Genomic DNA, 16,432 nt, shown 5'->3' on the forward strand with positions numbered 1-16,432 from the left:
CCACTGCACTCCAGCACAGGCAACACTGTGAGATTTTGTCTCCAAAAAAAAAAAAAAAAAAAAAAAAAAAAAAGTATTTCTTATTAAGATGAATAAAAATAGAAGTATTTTTATTAAATGTTTTTACATTTAATTTTTTTATGTTTTTTTTCAAACTTCAAAACTATTGTTTTTTAAATGTTGGCTAATACTTAAAGCCAAAGATCTGCTTTAGCTTACCACTACTGGTAAGGAATTATACTTTCCTGCCAAAAATATTAACATTGTGCCACAAGAAAACAGTTTGGTTCTATTTTAAGTACGTAATGATGCATTGTTAGTTCTTATTTTGATCACTTTTAGAATTGAGACAAAAGTAGAAAACTCATCTCTGCTGCTATGTTTTCAAGCCAGATGTTAAGCATGTTGAGTTCAAAGCTAAAAGTTTAAAAGACATCATTTTATTAATAATATCTATGCAGTGGTAGAAAACAGTTGCTGTTACATAGCACAGGAAGCATGGAAGTCAAGACTGTTCCCACTCTGGCAACCCCAGTGGTGGAAAGTGTAAGCTGTCGACCGACCGAGGATGCAACAGCCCCTGTCTGGGCATCCTCCTCCTTTTGCCTTGATCATACAGGCTGTTTTTGAAGTTTGCTACATCCAAGTGCCGTGAGCTTTCTGGTGTAGTGCTCTCAGGTGTTGCTTAGGTCTATATTTATTACTTCCTGCCCTGAAAATTATTTTATCTAACAGTATCATGTTTCTATAATAATATCATGGAAACTTTGAAACAAGTATTGTCAGGGAAATGATGCTCTTAGTGACAACAGAAAAGGGCCTAGAAGGTGGCAGAAATGATGTAGGGAATGTACCCAAGAGGAGTGAACAGTGGCATAAGGAAGGAAAAAGGAGACAGAGGACCAGCCCCGGACGCCAGTGAATGAGCAAGAAGAGCTACGGAGACTTGTCAGTAATAACACCGCTGTTAGTGGCATACAGGACCTAACAGGGAGGAAGCACCTTGAAGCCAGGAACTGGGCACAGATTCTCCATTCAGCAGCTTTTATGCATATTTTCACCACTTGCTTTACTGAGCTTGAACTGCACTAAAAACTACAGTGCATGCTCTTTTCCCCACACCTCATGTCCCTTATGCACGTTTCAAGTCTAATAGATCCAAGAAACACACAATTCCTTTCCAACATAAAAAAGAATTTACTGTCTTAAGGATTTGAGCCAGAATCAATTACCTAAATTGCCACCTCCTTAGCTACTAACTACCATTCATCAACCCTCGCAGGTAATTCCTAGGTGAAGATTTATCTTAGACTGGGTGAGACTCTGGCAAAAACATTTTACTAAACAGAATTGTGGGTTCTGGGAGAAAAACATAGAAGCCTAATGGCTGGAGAAGGATATGAAACATATGGCAAGATGAAATCATCATAAATTTAAACTCTTTAGATAAAAATAAAACTGGTTCAAAAGGAATGAGAAAATGAGCATGGAAACTGTCAAAGCTAGAGCTGTCAAAAACCAAATCCTGGGTCTCTCTTAAAAATCATTTGTTTTTTCAGTTACAGAAATACTCTTATGGTATATTTGGAAAATGCAAAATATAGACAAATTTTTAAAAAATTCACCTTACTACCAGACTGCTGGTAGTTTGGCCCATTTCTTTCTAGAGATTTTTCCTCTGTATTTTTTCATATTGTTTAATGGGTGCACAGTTTACATATCATATCTGCCCTTTATTCTTTGGACATAAGCAGTTATCTTATGTTTCAAACTTTTCACACACATAATTAGTTGCATTAGCAAGAATTCCCTACTACTGGATACTTAACGCTGTTACTGATTTTTACTAGTATAAATAATACTACCATGAATATTTATGTGCATAATTGTTTTTTAAATTTCAGCATTAATAGACATGTCAGCCATGGACCTACAGGGTAAAAGGGTAAAAACGTTTTAAGGCTGTCAATAAATATTGCTAAATTATGTTCAAAATGACAACAATTTAAAGTTAATAGAAGATATAAAGGATTCTATAAAGAATATCTTCATGTACAATAAATTTGGCCATGTCTCAGGGAACTATGGAATTCAGGAACAAACAAATACACTTGCAACTTTTATCTCATCACAGAATAATTATTTGGGTATGTGAAATGTAGACAGGGAGGATGGCTGATATGACTGGGATTTTAAATTATGCTACTATATAGTATGCTAAGCCAATTTTTGCTTCAGTTCTCATAATTACTACATTTTGTGGATTCTAAGATGCACATTTTCCCCCACATTCACCACCTCTGAAGCACTGTGTCAGCTCAATTGACAGTAGTGTTTTTTTTTTCCTTTCTCAGTAATGCACAAAAATGATGATGCATCTAACAACTGATGGCATCTTGATTTAATAAAATACGGTGACTCTAGCTGGAATAGATGGGTCATATTCCGTTATTCACATTTATATAGGCCCAACTCTCACTGCATTTAACACAAGCTGTGTACAGTTTCTGGGGCCAAGAATCAAACTAGTAACAGTGATAAAGTATAATATATTGAAGATAGGCTCAAGATGACTTGGATTTTTATTATTATGGTAATCTGGGGTGCTGAGGTTGCCTTAGTCTTATTACAGACTATCTCATTTTGGTGTTCAGGGTACCGCATTAAACAAGACATAAGCTGGGCACAGTGATTCATGGCTGCAATCCCAGCACTTCAGGAGGCCAAGGTGGGCAGATTACTTGAGGCCAGGAGTTTGAGACCAGACAAGGCAACATGGTGAAATCCCATCTCTGCTAAAAATATAAAAAATTAGTGGGGTGTGGTGGTACATGCCTGTAATCCCAACTAGTTGGAAAGCTGCTGAAGGAGAATCACTTGAACATGGGAGGCGGAGGTTGCAGTGAGCTGAGATCGCACCGCTGCACTCCACACAGGGCAATAGAGCATGACTCTGCCTCCAAAGAACAACAACAACAAAAAGATATGAAATTATAGCTAATGTAAAATAAAGTCATTTATAAGGGATAGATGACACATAAAATGTCCTGTCCTACAGGCTTGAGTCCAACATGTAGGCTCCCTCTCAAGTGTGAAAGTTTATTTAAGTTTATGGGAGTTAAATAATAGAATTATATATGATTTTGTGTACATATAGATCGGGAAAGTAATATTACTTTCTTATTTATTTATTTATTTATTCTGAGACAGAGCCTTGCTCTGCTGCTCAGGCTGGAGTGCAGTGGCATGATCTCGGCTCTCTGTAACCTTTGCCTCCTAGGTTTAAGCAATTCTCCCACCTCAAGTAGCTGGGATTATAAGGGCCTACCACCACACCCAGCTAATTTTTTGTATTTTTGGTAGACACGGGTTTTCATCATGTTGGCCAGGCTTGTGGAAGTAATATTACTTTAGAAGAGCAATTCATTAGACTGTCCAGCCTTGCAAATGTTGTTTGCTCAAGGCAGGTAACAATTTATGATGAGCATGTTGTAAAAAATGCTAATTTCAAACATTTTATATGCTATGTGCCTTCGAAAATGATGATAAAATTTGCTGAGTTTGATACACTTAAATACTTGTTGAAGTACTGCACTTTAATCATTAGACATTTATCAAATAGGACTTATGTCAAATAAAACATAAGCTTTAAAAATGTTAGACTACTTAAAGAAGTTTTTTTTGTTTGCTTTAGAGACAGGATCTTGCTCTGTTGCCCAGGATGGAATGCAGTGGTGCTATCATGGCTCACTGTAATCTTCAACTCCTGGGTGCAAGCAATTCTCCTGCCTCTGCCTCCCAAAGAATTATGATTATAGGTATAAGCCACTATGCTTGGCCTAAAGAAGTTATTTAAATTCTGTCTTTCTTCCTCCTTCCCTCTCTGGGGTACACCTGGCTTTTTTTCTGCACCCCAGAAAAATATCTGGGAGTTTAACTGATGACATTTGAATATAGACCAAACATGTCTTTAGATTACCTAAAATGACACTATAACTTGAAGTTATACTAATTCAAAAACTGACTCAGAACACGAAAAACTATGGTCTCAATGTACTCAAGCTAATTAGCACTTGTTCAATCTTAAGTGCTGTATTAAAAAAGGGACAACAAGAACAGTTGCTTTCTGGCCTATTTCCTTATCTGCTGGCTCCTTTTTCTCAAGATATAAATATGCTGAGATGACGGCCAAATTCCAGGGCTGATGGTCAATCCATACATTAGTTGCTGCTAAACTGGATTCTGTTAACCTTTTTCTTCTTGAGATTATTAAAACTCCCCTTGGTCTCAATGGTCATCACCTCTAAATCCTCTGGCTGCTTCCCCTGAGTCTCCATCAAAGACTTCTCTTTCTTGGCCTGTCTTTAGTTTTATTATATTTTATTTTTGAGACAGAGTCTTGCTCTGTTGCCTAGGCTGGAGTGCACTGGTGTGATCTCAGCTCATTGCAATCTCTGCCTCTTGGGTTCAAGCAATTCTTGGTGCCTCAGCCTTCTGAGTAGCTGGGACTACAGGCATGTGCCATCAAGCCCAACTAATTTTTGTATTTTGTAGAAATGGGGTTTCGCTATGTTGCCCAGACTGGTCTCGAACTCTTGACCTCAGGTGATCACCAGTCTCAGCCTCCTAAAGTGCTGGAATTACAGGCATGAACCACCATGCCTGGCCACTTGGCCTGTCCTTCAAATGTTAATGTTCTCTATAGCAGCAGGAGTACCACTGACTCTTTTATTCTGACTGCAACGCAATTCCTCAACATCTATAACTTCCCTGATATGCAGGGGGATCCGTCTTCCTCTCTAGCCTAGACCCGTTTTCTGACCTCTAGATCTAAATATCTCATTGCCCCACAGACACCTCAATCTCCACAGAAATCCATCACCATATACCCAAAGCAAACCAGCTCCTCTTATAGTCCCATCTTGGGGAAAATAATTATCACATACCCAGTTATCCAAGTAAAAACCCTGGACTCTCTTGACTCTCTGTTCTTGTCCCTCTCTAACATTCAGCTGATCTCCAAGTCATGCTGATTCTTCCTCCTGGGTGTCTTTGAAATGTATTCCCTCCTCTACCAATGCCAGCATGGCACTTCCTCAGTTTAGGAATATTATCTCAAATGTACAATCTATTCTCAAATTATCTCAAATACCATAAGAAGCGGTCCAACTAGTCTTGCCTCCCAATTCCACCTACCCTCCATACTGGACCAGAGTAATCTAATATGCACAAATATGCCGTAATATTTCTAATTTTTGGCATTATTATTTATCAGCTAAAATTTTTAAGCCCTCCCATCACTGATAAGGTAAATCCAAAATCCTTTGTGTAGTGCCTGATGAGCTGGTTCTTGCCTACTTAATCGGCCACTCTTTTTTTTTTTTTTTGAGATGGAGTCTCACTCTGTCACCCAGGCTGGAGTGCAGTAGCATGATCTTGGCTCACTGCAACCTCCTTCTCCAGGGTTCAAGTGATTCTCCTGCCTCAGCCTCCTGAGTAGCTGGGACTACAGGTGTGGGTGACGATGCCCGGCTAATTTTTGTATTTTTAGTAGAGAAGGGGTTTCACCATGTTGGCCAGGATGGTCTTGATCTCCTGACCTCATGATCTGCCTGCCTTGGCCTCCCAAAGTGTTGGGATTACAGGCATGAGCCATGGCGCCCGGCCAGTCAGCTACTCTTATGAGTAATTCTTCCTTGTTCAGACCATACTTCCTCCACTATGAACTCCTTGCCATTCACCAGACACCTCTCCAATTGCCTAACCATGAATAACAATTTGTTAGAAAGGAATGAACTGTCAGTAAACTTAAATATCTTAAGCAAAGTCTGCTGTGGTTTCCAAAAGAGGGTCCACACTTGGAGGTGATAGAAATAGATGGCCAGCAGAGATGCAACACATATAGGAATGTGAACATCACCAAAACGCTGGGATAACACACAACTGCAAGCACTGACTTATCTATTGGGTAGGGTGTAATGGTCTATTTGAAACTTAGTAGTTCCAAATTATTTTCACATCTTTTACGGCTAAAATGGAGATCGTTGGTAAAAAAAAATATATAACAATTCAACAAAAATTTATTGAGGCTCTAACTTTAGATGCAAATATATATGTTTTGACAAGATAGGGAAATATTTTAACTCCAAGGAAATACAGTAGATCAAATTTTGCTTTCCTTTACTTTTATCACATTAGCATCAGGCCCTTCCTTGTGAGCCGCTGCTGTCTACTCAGGCCCAGTTCAAGGCCTGATTCCTCCAAGAAGCCCGATCCATGGCTCTGCTCTTAGCTCAGGGCTCTCCCATTCCTCTCAGCAAGCAGAGCCCTGGAAATCTGCACCACCATGTACTGCTCTGAATGTACTACAGCATGCTCCATTTCCCTGTTTCCTGGGTAAACACTGCTCATCTCAGGAATCAGAACATAAGCTTCCTGGGAACAAGGCCAGGGCTACTTTTACCTTGGTGTTCTGTAACTTGCATAATACCTAGCATATAGTCACCTGAATGGAATACAGTGAAGAGGGGAATGAATAAATGAATAACTGTTGTAAAATTTCTCATTATTATTTCTAATCTCACCTGAAGTCTGACCCAAGATCTCTACCATTCTGTTTCACCTACAAGCAAATACAAGCAAGCAAGCAGGCAAGCAAGAAACAAATGCATTTTCTTGTTTTTCTTAGCAAAGCTTGTCTTCTATCTCTAAGCCTCCAACATTAAACACATCTGAAGGAACCACTGCAACATTTAGGGGGACAAGAATGTATTTTATGTGTTTATAAGATGACATAAATTAATGAAATTTGAAAGTTTACTTGACCATTATTTTGATCATTCTGATTCAGGATACTTTCAGCATAATGATTTGGAAGACCAATTAACATCAACTGAGTGTTCCACCGATCTATGACAGGAGAAGGGTCCAGGGAAAGCCATTAAAATGTTCTTACGAATCAAGCCCCCTGCAGACTGGCAGAACCATAGCAGCTTTTCACGCTCATGCTCCTGAGGCCGCTGGCTTTGTACTGGCAAGCAGTATATGCCCCTCAGCTGACAGTGTTTTATGGATAATACAAAAAGTGTGGCCCAGATAACAACAGCCATGACGTGAAACTTAACATTGAAAATACGCCGACAGTTGAGGGACATAAAACATGGTGACATGGTGTAAGTTTACTTTTTAGGGACTGAGGGAAACTGTTCAAGCAGGATCTGCTCCACACAGAGAACCACTTACCCAGGATTTGCTTGCTCCTTCACTCTGATCCAAGGCACCAGGAAGTGAACAATATTTTATATAAACACCAAGTTCTCACAAATCACATAACAACATTGAATTCTTAAACGAGTTAAAGTCAGTGCATTTATAGACTAAAGAAAACACTTCTAAAAATCTACTCATTTGAAAAAAGCATAAGAATAGCTCTAAAGGATTTTTATCAGAAATTCCAACTTTGATATAGATACACAAGGATTTGATTAGTATTAATAAGATCAACTCTATAATATATATTGAAATACAAAAGTCTAGTTCAGGGAATATAACTTAGAAAGAAAACCTCGAGAGTGCAAATCAGAAAAGGAAAAACAGGTGATAGTAATCAGTAATTTTTAACAGATTAAGATATATTGTAAGTGGGAAAAAACATTAGGTGTGGAAGATCTAGTACATTTTTTTATATTTATCATTGGACTGAATATATCCTAGAATACATTTCAGATGTGTAGATCATATAAATGCATGATTTTTTTTTTTAAACCAGGGGCTACCATATAAATGACCTTAGAGAAGCATTAAGTGTTCAATTAGCCAAAATTACCATTATAATGCTTACAACCAAGTTTGGTTTATTTTCACTCTTACCTTGACATTTTGGGGAAGAAAAGTAATAAAATCTAATACTGACTGCACTGCAGTGTTTTGGGGAAATTTCTGCAAACTGTGCTATCCCCATGACTAGCTGCCTCCCTGCCAGCCCTCCATCTTTTGGTCTTTCGCCTTACAGGGTTGGGAGGGCGCCATGTAACATGCGAACCACATTCTTGTCTACCTGAGACAGTGACTGTCGGAGCCGTGCCATCTGCGTGCTGTGGCCTTTACTGTGATCCTGCTCAGAAACCATCTGCTTCAGCTTCTCCTTCTCTATAGCTATGCTATTAAATGCAGACTTCAAAAGAGAATGCACTGGGTAGGGAGAAAAGTGAGAAGCAACTGTCAGACATGTGCAGAAAGAATACACAACATTATAAACTTCTCCAGACTTTCACTCACAAATGGACATTTTCTTGAAACACTATGTAATGGTCTTATTAAAAAATCAGCCTTCAATAGGAATCTTTATCCACACAAATAATACAATGGCAATTGATCAGGGTGAAAATTTTGTTTTTTTATACCAGACAGGCCAACAAAAATTTGGAAGTAGCATGTAAAATATCAGTATCAATGCAAAGTATCAATATTTAGAAATTAATTTATAATCCCTAGAAGGAAAAGGGGACAAGTTTACTTACCATATTTGATTATCATAGTTGAGCAGTACCGTGTAGCATAAAGTCTTACGTAAATCACTTAGAACTATCCAAAAACTATTTCCCAAAAGCATGCCCCCTAAAAAAGCATTTTATGTGTTCTGCCAACATAAAACAGACAGCTGATCTAGAAATTGTGACTAGTTCCCTTGGAGGTAGGAAATGATACGCCCTTAAGAACAGCACTTGCATTGCCTTCTCAGTCAGGAATATCTTGCTGTTAAAGTGCTTTGATTTAAAAGCAACAATAAAAACAACACTCCTCCCCATTTCCTACATACCTAACAAATTAGCATTATGAATATCTGAGGCAGTCTTCAATTGCGAACTACAAAAAGGTTGACTTTTCAATATCTATTTTTATAATAACAGTTTTTATAATACGCAAAGTCTTCTAAAATAGGTATTTCCTTATTTGAGAAAGGTATTTACGAAAGCGAAAATTTTTAGCATAAAATACAGTGACTGAATTACAGGGGGAAGATAGCAAGATCACAAGGGACTCACGATCTACTGATTTATGTGCTACATTCTGTTGTCATCAATTTAAAGGTAATAACTTGATAGCTGGATTATGTTAACCCTGCTGGTAGCTCTAAAAGCAAGCTCTTCATCTATTTTAAAATAATTCTCTCAAAAAAGTTCATGCAATAGTCATGGAAAAGTTCTTTTGTTTCTTTGCCTAGCATAGAGAACTTGTCTATCTGTTGAAAATATATAGTTTCAATAGGGGCTTAAAAATTTGTTTTATTGTGTATATATTTAAAGTATATAGTGTGATGTTATAAGATACATATAAGTGGCAAAATGGTTAGCTTTAAAAAATGTATTGTGTATATATTTAAGGTATACAACATGATGTCATAAAATACATGTATGCAGTAAAACAGTTACTACGGTGGAACAAATTAACATGTCTATCATCTTATCCATTTTTCTCTCCCTGTGGCAAGAACAGCTACTGTCTATTCATTTAGCAAAAATCCTGAATATAACACACCATTCTTAACTATAATCCTCACATTGTAGATTAGGTCTTTCCACTTGTCTGTCCTACATATTTGCTACTTTGTATCCTTTGACCTAACTCTCCCCTCTACCACCACCCTGGTAACCACTGTTTTATTCTCTATACATTTGACTTAAAAAATAGATATTCCATATATAAGTGAGATCATGCCATTTTTTTTCTGGGTTTGGCTTTTTCTTTTCTTTTCTTTTCTTTTTCTGAGACAGAGTCTCAGTCATCCAGTCATCCAGGATGGAATGCAGTGACGCAAACCACTCATTGCAACTTCTGCCTCCTGGGTTCAAGCATTGGTGTGCCTCAGCTGGGATTACAGGCATGCACCACCAGCCTGGCTAATTTTTTTTTTTTTTTTTTTTTTTGCTTTTTTTTTTTTTTTTTTTTTAATTGCATTTTAGGTTTTGGGGTACATGTGATGAACATGCAAGATTGTTGCATAGGTACACACATGGCAGTGTGCTTTGCTGCCTTCCGTCCCCTCACCTGTATCTGTCATTTCTCCCCATGCTATCTCTTCCCACCTCCCCACCCCCCCGCCCCTCCCCCATTTCCCCCCAACGGACCCCAGTGTGTAGTGCTCCCCTCCCTGTGTCCATGTGTTCTCATTGTTCAACACCCGCCTATGAGTGAGAATATACGGTGTTTGATTTTCTGCTCTTGTGTCAGTTTGCTGAGAATGATGGTTTCCAGGTTCATCCATGTCCCTATAAAGGACGTGAACTCATCGTTTTTGATGGCTGCATAATATTCCATGGTGTATATGTACCACATTTTCCCTATCCAGTCTATCATCTTTGGGCATTTGGGTTGGTTCCAGGTCTTTGCTATTGTAAACAGTGCTGCAATGAACATTCGTGTGCACGTGTCCTTGTAGTAGAATGATTTATAATCCTTTGGATATATACCCAGTAATGGGATTGCTGGGTCAAATGGGATTTCTATTTTTAGGTCCTTGAGGAATCGCCACACTGTCTTCCACAATGGTTGAATTAATTTACATTCCCACCGACAGTGTAAAAGTGTTCCTATTTCTCCACATCCTCTCCAGCATCTGTTGTTTCCCGATTTTTTAATGATCGCCATTCTACCTGGTGTGAGATGGTATCTCAATGTGGTTTTGATTTGCATTTCTCTGATGACCAGTGATGATGAGCATTTTTTCATATGTTTGTTGGCCTCCTGTATGTCTTCTTTTGTAAAGTATCTGTTCATATCCTTTGCCCATTTTTGAATGGGCTTGTTTGTTTTTTTCTTGTAGATCTCCTTTAGTTCTTTGTAAATTCTGGATATCAGCCCCTTGTCAGATGGGTAGACTGCAAAAATTTTTTCCCATTCTGTTGGTTGCCGATTCACTCTAATGACTGTTTCTTTTGCCGTGCAGAAGCTGTGGAGTTTGATTAGGTCCCATTTGTCTATTTTGGCTTTTGTTGCTAATTTTTGTAATTTTAGTAGAGATGGGTTTTGCCATGTTAGACAGACTGCTCTCAAACTCTTGGCCTCAAGCAATCTGCTCTCCTCGGCCTCCCAAAGTGCTGGGACTATAGGCATGAGCCACCATGCCTGGCTAAGGCTTGCTTATGTCACTTAGCATAATGTCCTTCAGGCCCATCCATGCTATGGCAATTGGCAGGATCGCTTCCTTTTCAAAGGCCGAATAATAATCCATTGTGTATGTGTATACCCACAGTTTCTGTATCCATTTGTCCACTGACAGATACCTGGGTGGTTTCCACATCTTGGCTATTGTGAATAATGCTGCAATGAACATGTGAGTGCAGATATCTTTACAATACCACCGTATTGTAAATTTCATTTCCTGTGGGTATATGCCCAGAAGAGAGACTGCTAGGACATATGGTAGCTCTAGTTTTAATTTTTTTAAAGAATATCTGTACCGTTTTCCAGTGTATATGGCTGCACCAATTTATATTCCCAACAAGTGTATAAAGGTTTCCTTTTCTCCACACCCTTGCCAACACTTGTCCCGTCTCTTTAGTAGCTATCCTAACAGGTGTGAGGTGGTGGCACATAGTAGTTTTGATTTGTATTTCCCTAGTGATTGGTGATGATGATCACCTTTTCATGTACTTATTGGTCATCTTTATGTCATCTTTGGAGATATACTCAGATCCTTTGCTCATTTAAAAATCAGGTTTTATATATATATATATATGTGTGTGTGTGTGTGTGTGTGTGTGTGTATATATATTTAAAATTTATTTATTTAATTTTTTCAGGAGACAGAATCTCACTCTGTTGTCTAGTGTGGTGTGCAGTGGCCTGATTATAGCTCACTGTAACCTCTAACACCTGGGCTTAAGTGATCCGCCCACCTCAGCCTCTAGAGTAGCTAGGACTACAGGCACACATTACAATGCCTGGTTAATTTTAAAATTTTATTTTTTGTAGGGATGGAGTCTCATTGTGTTGCTCATGCTGGTCTCAAATTCCTGGCACCAAGTAAAGGTTACATGTTTTCTTCCTATTGTGTTGTATGAGTTCTTTCTACATCCTGGATATTAACCCCTTATCTGATACACGGTTTGCAAATATTTTTTTCCCATTCTGTAGGTTATCTTTTTATTTTGTTGATTGTTTCCTTTTCTGTGCCGATGCTTTTTTTTTTTTTTAATTGCACAAGCTCTTTAGTTTGATATTTTTCCATTTATTTATTTTTTATTTTTAGCCTGAATTTTTGGTGTTATATCTAAGAAATCCATCACTGAGAACAATGTCAAGGAACTTTTTCCTCTATGTCTTCTTGTAGGAGTTTTATAGTTTCAGGTCTTCCATCTAGGTCTTTTATCTATTTTGAGCTCATTTTTGTATGGTTTAAGATAAGGATCCAATTTCATTCTTTTTGGTGTGGAAATCTAGTTTTCTCAGCACCTTTTATTGAACAAATTATCCTTTTCTCAAACAAATTATCCTTTTCTCATTGTGTCTTTTTGGTGCCTTTGTTGAAAATTAGTTGACCATATATGTTTGGATTTATTTTGGGGCTCTCTTTTATGTTCCAGTGGTCAATGTATCTGTTTTTAAGCCAATACCATGCTATTTTGATTACTATAGCTTTATAATATAATTTTAAATCAGGAAGCATGATACTTTCAACTTTGGTTTTTCCCCCTCCTATTGCTCTGGTTATCACATTGTTTTGTGGTTCTATGTGAATTTTATATGGTTTTCCCTGTGTCTTGGAAGACTGCCATTAAGACTTTGATAAGAATTATATTGAATCTATATATTTCTTTAGGTAGTATGAACTTTTCTTAAACTTTTATTTTAGGTTTGAGGCTATACGTGAAGGTTTGTTACACAGGTAAACACGTGTCACAGGGGTTCACAGGGGTTCAATGTACAGATTATTTTATCACTCAGGTATTAAGCCCAGTACCCAATAGTTAACTTCTCTGTTCCTCTCACTTCTCCCAACCTACACCCTCAAGTAGGCCCTGGTGTTTGTTGCTTCCTTCTTTGTGTTCATCAGTTCTTACCATTTAGCCCCAACTTGTAAGTGAGAACATGTGGTATTTGGTTTTCTGTTCCTGCATTGGTTTGCTGAGGATAAAAATCTCTAGCTCTATCCATGTTCCTGCAAAACACATGATCTTGTTCTTTTTTTATGGCTGCAAGTATGAACATTTTAGCAACCTAACTTTTTGATCAATGCACACGTAATATCTTTCATTTATTTGTGCCCTCTAATTTTTTTCACCAATGTTTTTTATAGTTCTCAGTGTACAGGTCTTTCAACTCCTTGGTTAAATTTATTCCTAAGAATTTTATTTTATCATAAAGAGAATTGATCTTGATTTATTTTTCAGCTATGTTGTTATTTGTGTACGGAATAAGAGAGTTTTGCATGATTGTTGTATATCCTGCAACTTTAATAAATTCATTCATTAGCTCTAACAGTTTCTTGGTGGTGTCTTTGGGATTTTCTACACATAGGATCATGTCATCTGCAAATAGAGATCATTTTACTTCTTCCTTTCTGGTTTGGATAACTTTTATTTCTTTTTGTTGTCTAATTGCTCTTGATAGTACTTCCAGTACCATGTTGAACAGAAGTAGGAGGAGGGCCACCTTGTCTTGTACCAGATCTTAGAGGAAAACCTTTCCATTTCTCCCCACTAAGTGATGTTAGCTGTGGGTTTTTCACAAATGGTCTTTATTACAATATGTTGAGAAACTTTCCTTCTATATCTAAACCATTAAGAGTTTTTTTTTTTTTAATCAAGAAATGGTATTGAATTTTGACAAATTGTTTTTCTGCAAATGATATGATTATGTGGTTTTTGTCTTTCAGTCGGTTAATGTGATGCATCATTCAACAGAAGATTTAAAACTCTGTCGATACTTGAATTTCCTGGAAGCTTCAGGATTGCAACCAAATACACAAAGTTTTCCTGTGGCTGCCTTCCCAAGTAGCATTCCGCCCTTAGCAGCTGTGCCTTACTTACATACACAACTCACACTCTACCTTTTGTACCTTTTGTGGTAACACTCTACCTTTTGTACTCTTTTCCCCAAAGTAGAAGTTACCGGCTATAAATCTATGCTGTTATATAAGCAAATCAATAATGCTCTAGTCTATCATAATTAATATCCAGCTAAGAAATGCAATGGACATACACCATGAGTAAAATGGCAGGTAAGAGAGAGTTAGCCTTACAGAAGAAACTCAACTGAGAAATCGAAGGGTTTTAGCTTAATTGTTTTTAGAGTTGTGGAATTAATGAAATCTGATAGCGCATTTTTGCTGATGGTTTGAGATTGCAAATTTTGGCTGATTCCAGAGAGCTCCTCAGTGTGCCCCCTTCTTTTCCACCAGACTCTTGAGTCTCGGGGGAGCACCTGAGATGTTCCATTTAACATATTTGTGTCCAAAAGCAACAGAACATTTGTCTCTCTCTAGAAGATTTTAAAAGACAATGTCTGAGAAGACACTATCTGAGAAGATACTATCTTAAGAAAGAACTTGAGTGGCTGAAAGTCCAATACTAACGCAGTAAAGGTAGCCTCGACTCTTCTTATTAAACACTGACAGGAGTGCTCAGTCCATCTACTCTCCAATATCCCGCTTATTTACCATACCCTACTCTCTGTGGCTGATGATAACAATTTAATTCACATAAGAAGCCTCATTGAAAATGTAACATAAAGAAGAGACTCAAATATGGGATCGATTTTCCCCCAAATCTGAGCTGGAGTATGGTGCTTTGACCAACAGAATACTGTGGCAGTAGAACGCTGCACCAGTTCCAGAGCTGGCCTTGAAGAGGACAAGCAGCTTCCACTGCCAGGCTCTTGGAGCCCTACACTGCCACGGAGAGGAAGGGGGCACAGTTGTTGCAGCCTTCCAGCCATCCTGCCAATGTGCTGGGCACAGGAGGGAAGCTACTTTGGGTCTTTCAGCCCAGCTCAGTCTGCGGCCAAATCCTAGTGACTGGGCGTAATCAAGGACACGGCACAGAGGCTTCGCTGCTTAGCTGAGCCCTGCCTGAATTCCCGACCAACAAATTGTAAAGTCCAATAAATGAGGGTTATTTAATATAAAAAGAAATATTCAAACCGATTCTAAAGAGAACCAATAAATATGTATTAAATGATAACTAAGGGACATTCAAAAAATATTGAGTAGCAGTATCTTGCCGGATTGCGTACAATAACTTTTTTATCCCCCACCCCCACGGCACTTTTTTTCTTTAGTCAAAACTGTAAACCTGTGACATATGATCTTCCAACAGGCAAGCATCATGTCCTGTTGCATTTTTGTATATAGAATTTCAACAACGGTATCAAACCATTTAATCTTTCTACCATTACTGCAAAGACAAAGATAAAAGAACAACGGATAATCTTTCATCAAAGAAGAGAGCTTCTTTAAAGGACACATTATTTTTGTTGTTACCTTTCTGTGCGATTAGACAAAATTCTTCCTGCAGCTTCGTATAATCTGTTGAACTCTCCAGGGGGTCAGTGAGGTGGCTAGGGGGAGTCTGAAATTCAATATCTGCACAAAGGTTGGGGTTGGAGGAATGCAAGCGAACTGGTGACATGGTAGCACTGAAAGGAACCTGAAAGGGGAAGATACAAATTATTAAAGAGCAACAGTGTACTGTTTCACATTCTCCTACACAGAAAAGACCTCTCCCATTCTCCAAAATAATAGATTCCTCTCTGATGACATACATGGAGACACTCAGTACTCATTTATTTTGCAGGCGGTTGGAGTGGGAAGAGGGAGTCTCATTTCCCATTGTTGATTCAGAACTGCCACAGACTCACGGGTTTTTCACTGTTACAGAGAGAGATGACTATATAGAATGACAGGAAGAAAAGACATAATCCCAGGCAAGCTTAAACTCTGAACTCATACTTGCACCTCAAAAATAACTGGCAGAAAAACAGTAGTCTGAACTGTGATGTAGCTGACCTTCTCTTACGGTCTGGACTATCTGAGCCTAGAGCAGGATCTTACTAAAACTGTAAAAATTCAAAGAAGCATATATGGAAGATTCACTTACTCTGTAGCCATTAAATAAAATACCAATCAGCCTTAATAGTAAATACAGTAATGGCTTAAAGAGATTCACACTTATTTTAGACATTGACTTATTACAATTTATATTAGTAAATGAAATATATATTATATAAATCACTGTGGTTTACCTTTGTATTTAACTTACATGCAACTGTATTACATATATATGCACACGGCTCATGAACTGGCCAACAGTGAGAAGCAGTAAGTAGAAAAAGTCATATTACTATAGATTTTTCCACATGGCTAGAGGTACTTCCTTGCCCAGGCTGAATATGGACTAGGCTTCTGATGGGTGGAGGCAAAGCACCTTTTCCT

The 16,432-nt window shown here is 38.1% G+C and overlaps 1 protein-coding gene across 13 annotated transcripts in view; it reads right to left on the reverse strand.

The window, feature by feature from the left end:
* The window catches only part of OSBPL6 (oxysterol binding protein like 6), a 205,715-nt gene that overhangs the window by 26,078 nt on the left and 163,205 nt on the right, over positions 1 to 16,432 (reverse strand). For 7 of the 13 annotated variants that reach the window (XM_074399417.1, XM_039470018.2, XM_074399415.1 and 4 more), the window contains 3 exons: positions 15,482 to 15,647; positions 8,057 to 8,190; positions 7,243 to 7,266 (listed from right to left, as the gene is read on the reverse strand). In XM_074399417.1, the coding sequence (XP_074255518.1) occupies positions 7,243 to 7,266; positions 8,057 to 8,190; positions 15,482 to 15,647 (324 nt within the window). The remainder of the gene's footprint in view (positions 1 to 7,242; positions 7,267 to 8,056; positions 8,191 to 15,481; positions 15,648 to 16,432) is intronic. The other 6 variants (XM_074399420.1, XM_074399419.1, XM_039470021.2 and 3 more) reach the window with 1 other exon arrangement.

Source organism: Saimiri boliviensis, chromosome 5 (assembly GCF_048565385.1).
Source record: "Saimiri boliviensis isolate mSaiBol1 chromosome 5, mSaiBol1.pri, whole genome shotgun sequence".
Taxonomy (NCBI): Eukaryota; Metazoa; Chordata; class Mammalia; order Primates; family Cebidae; genus Saimiri; species Saimiri boliviensis.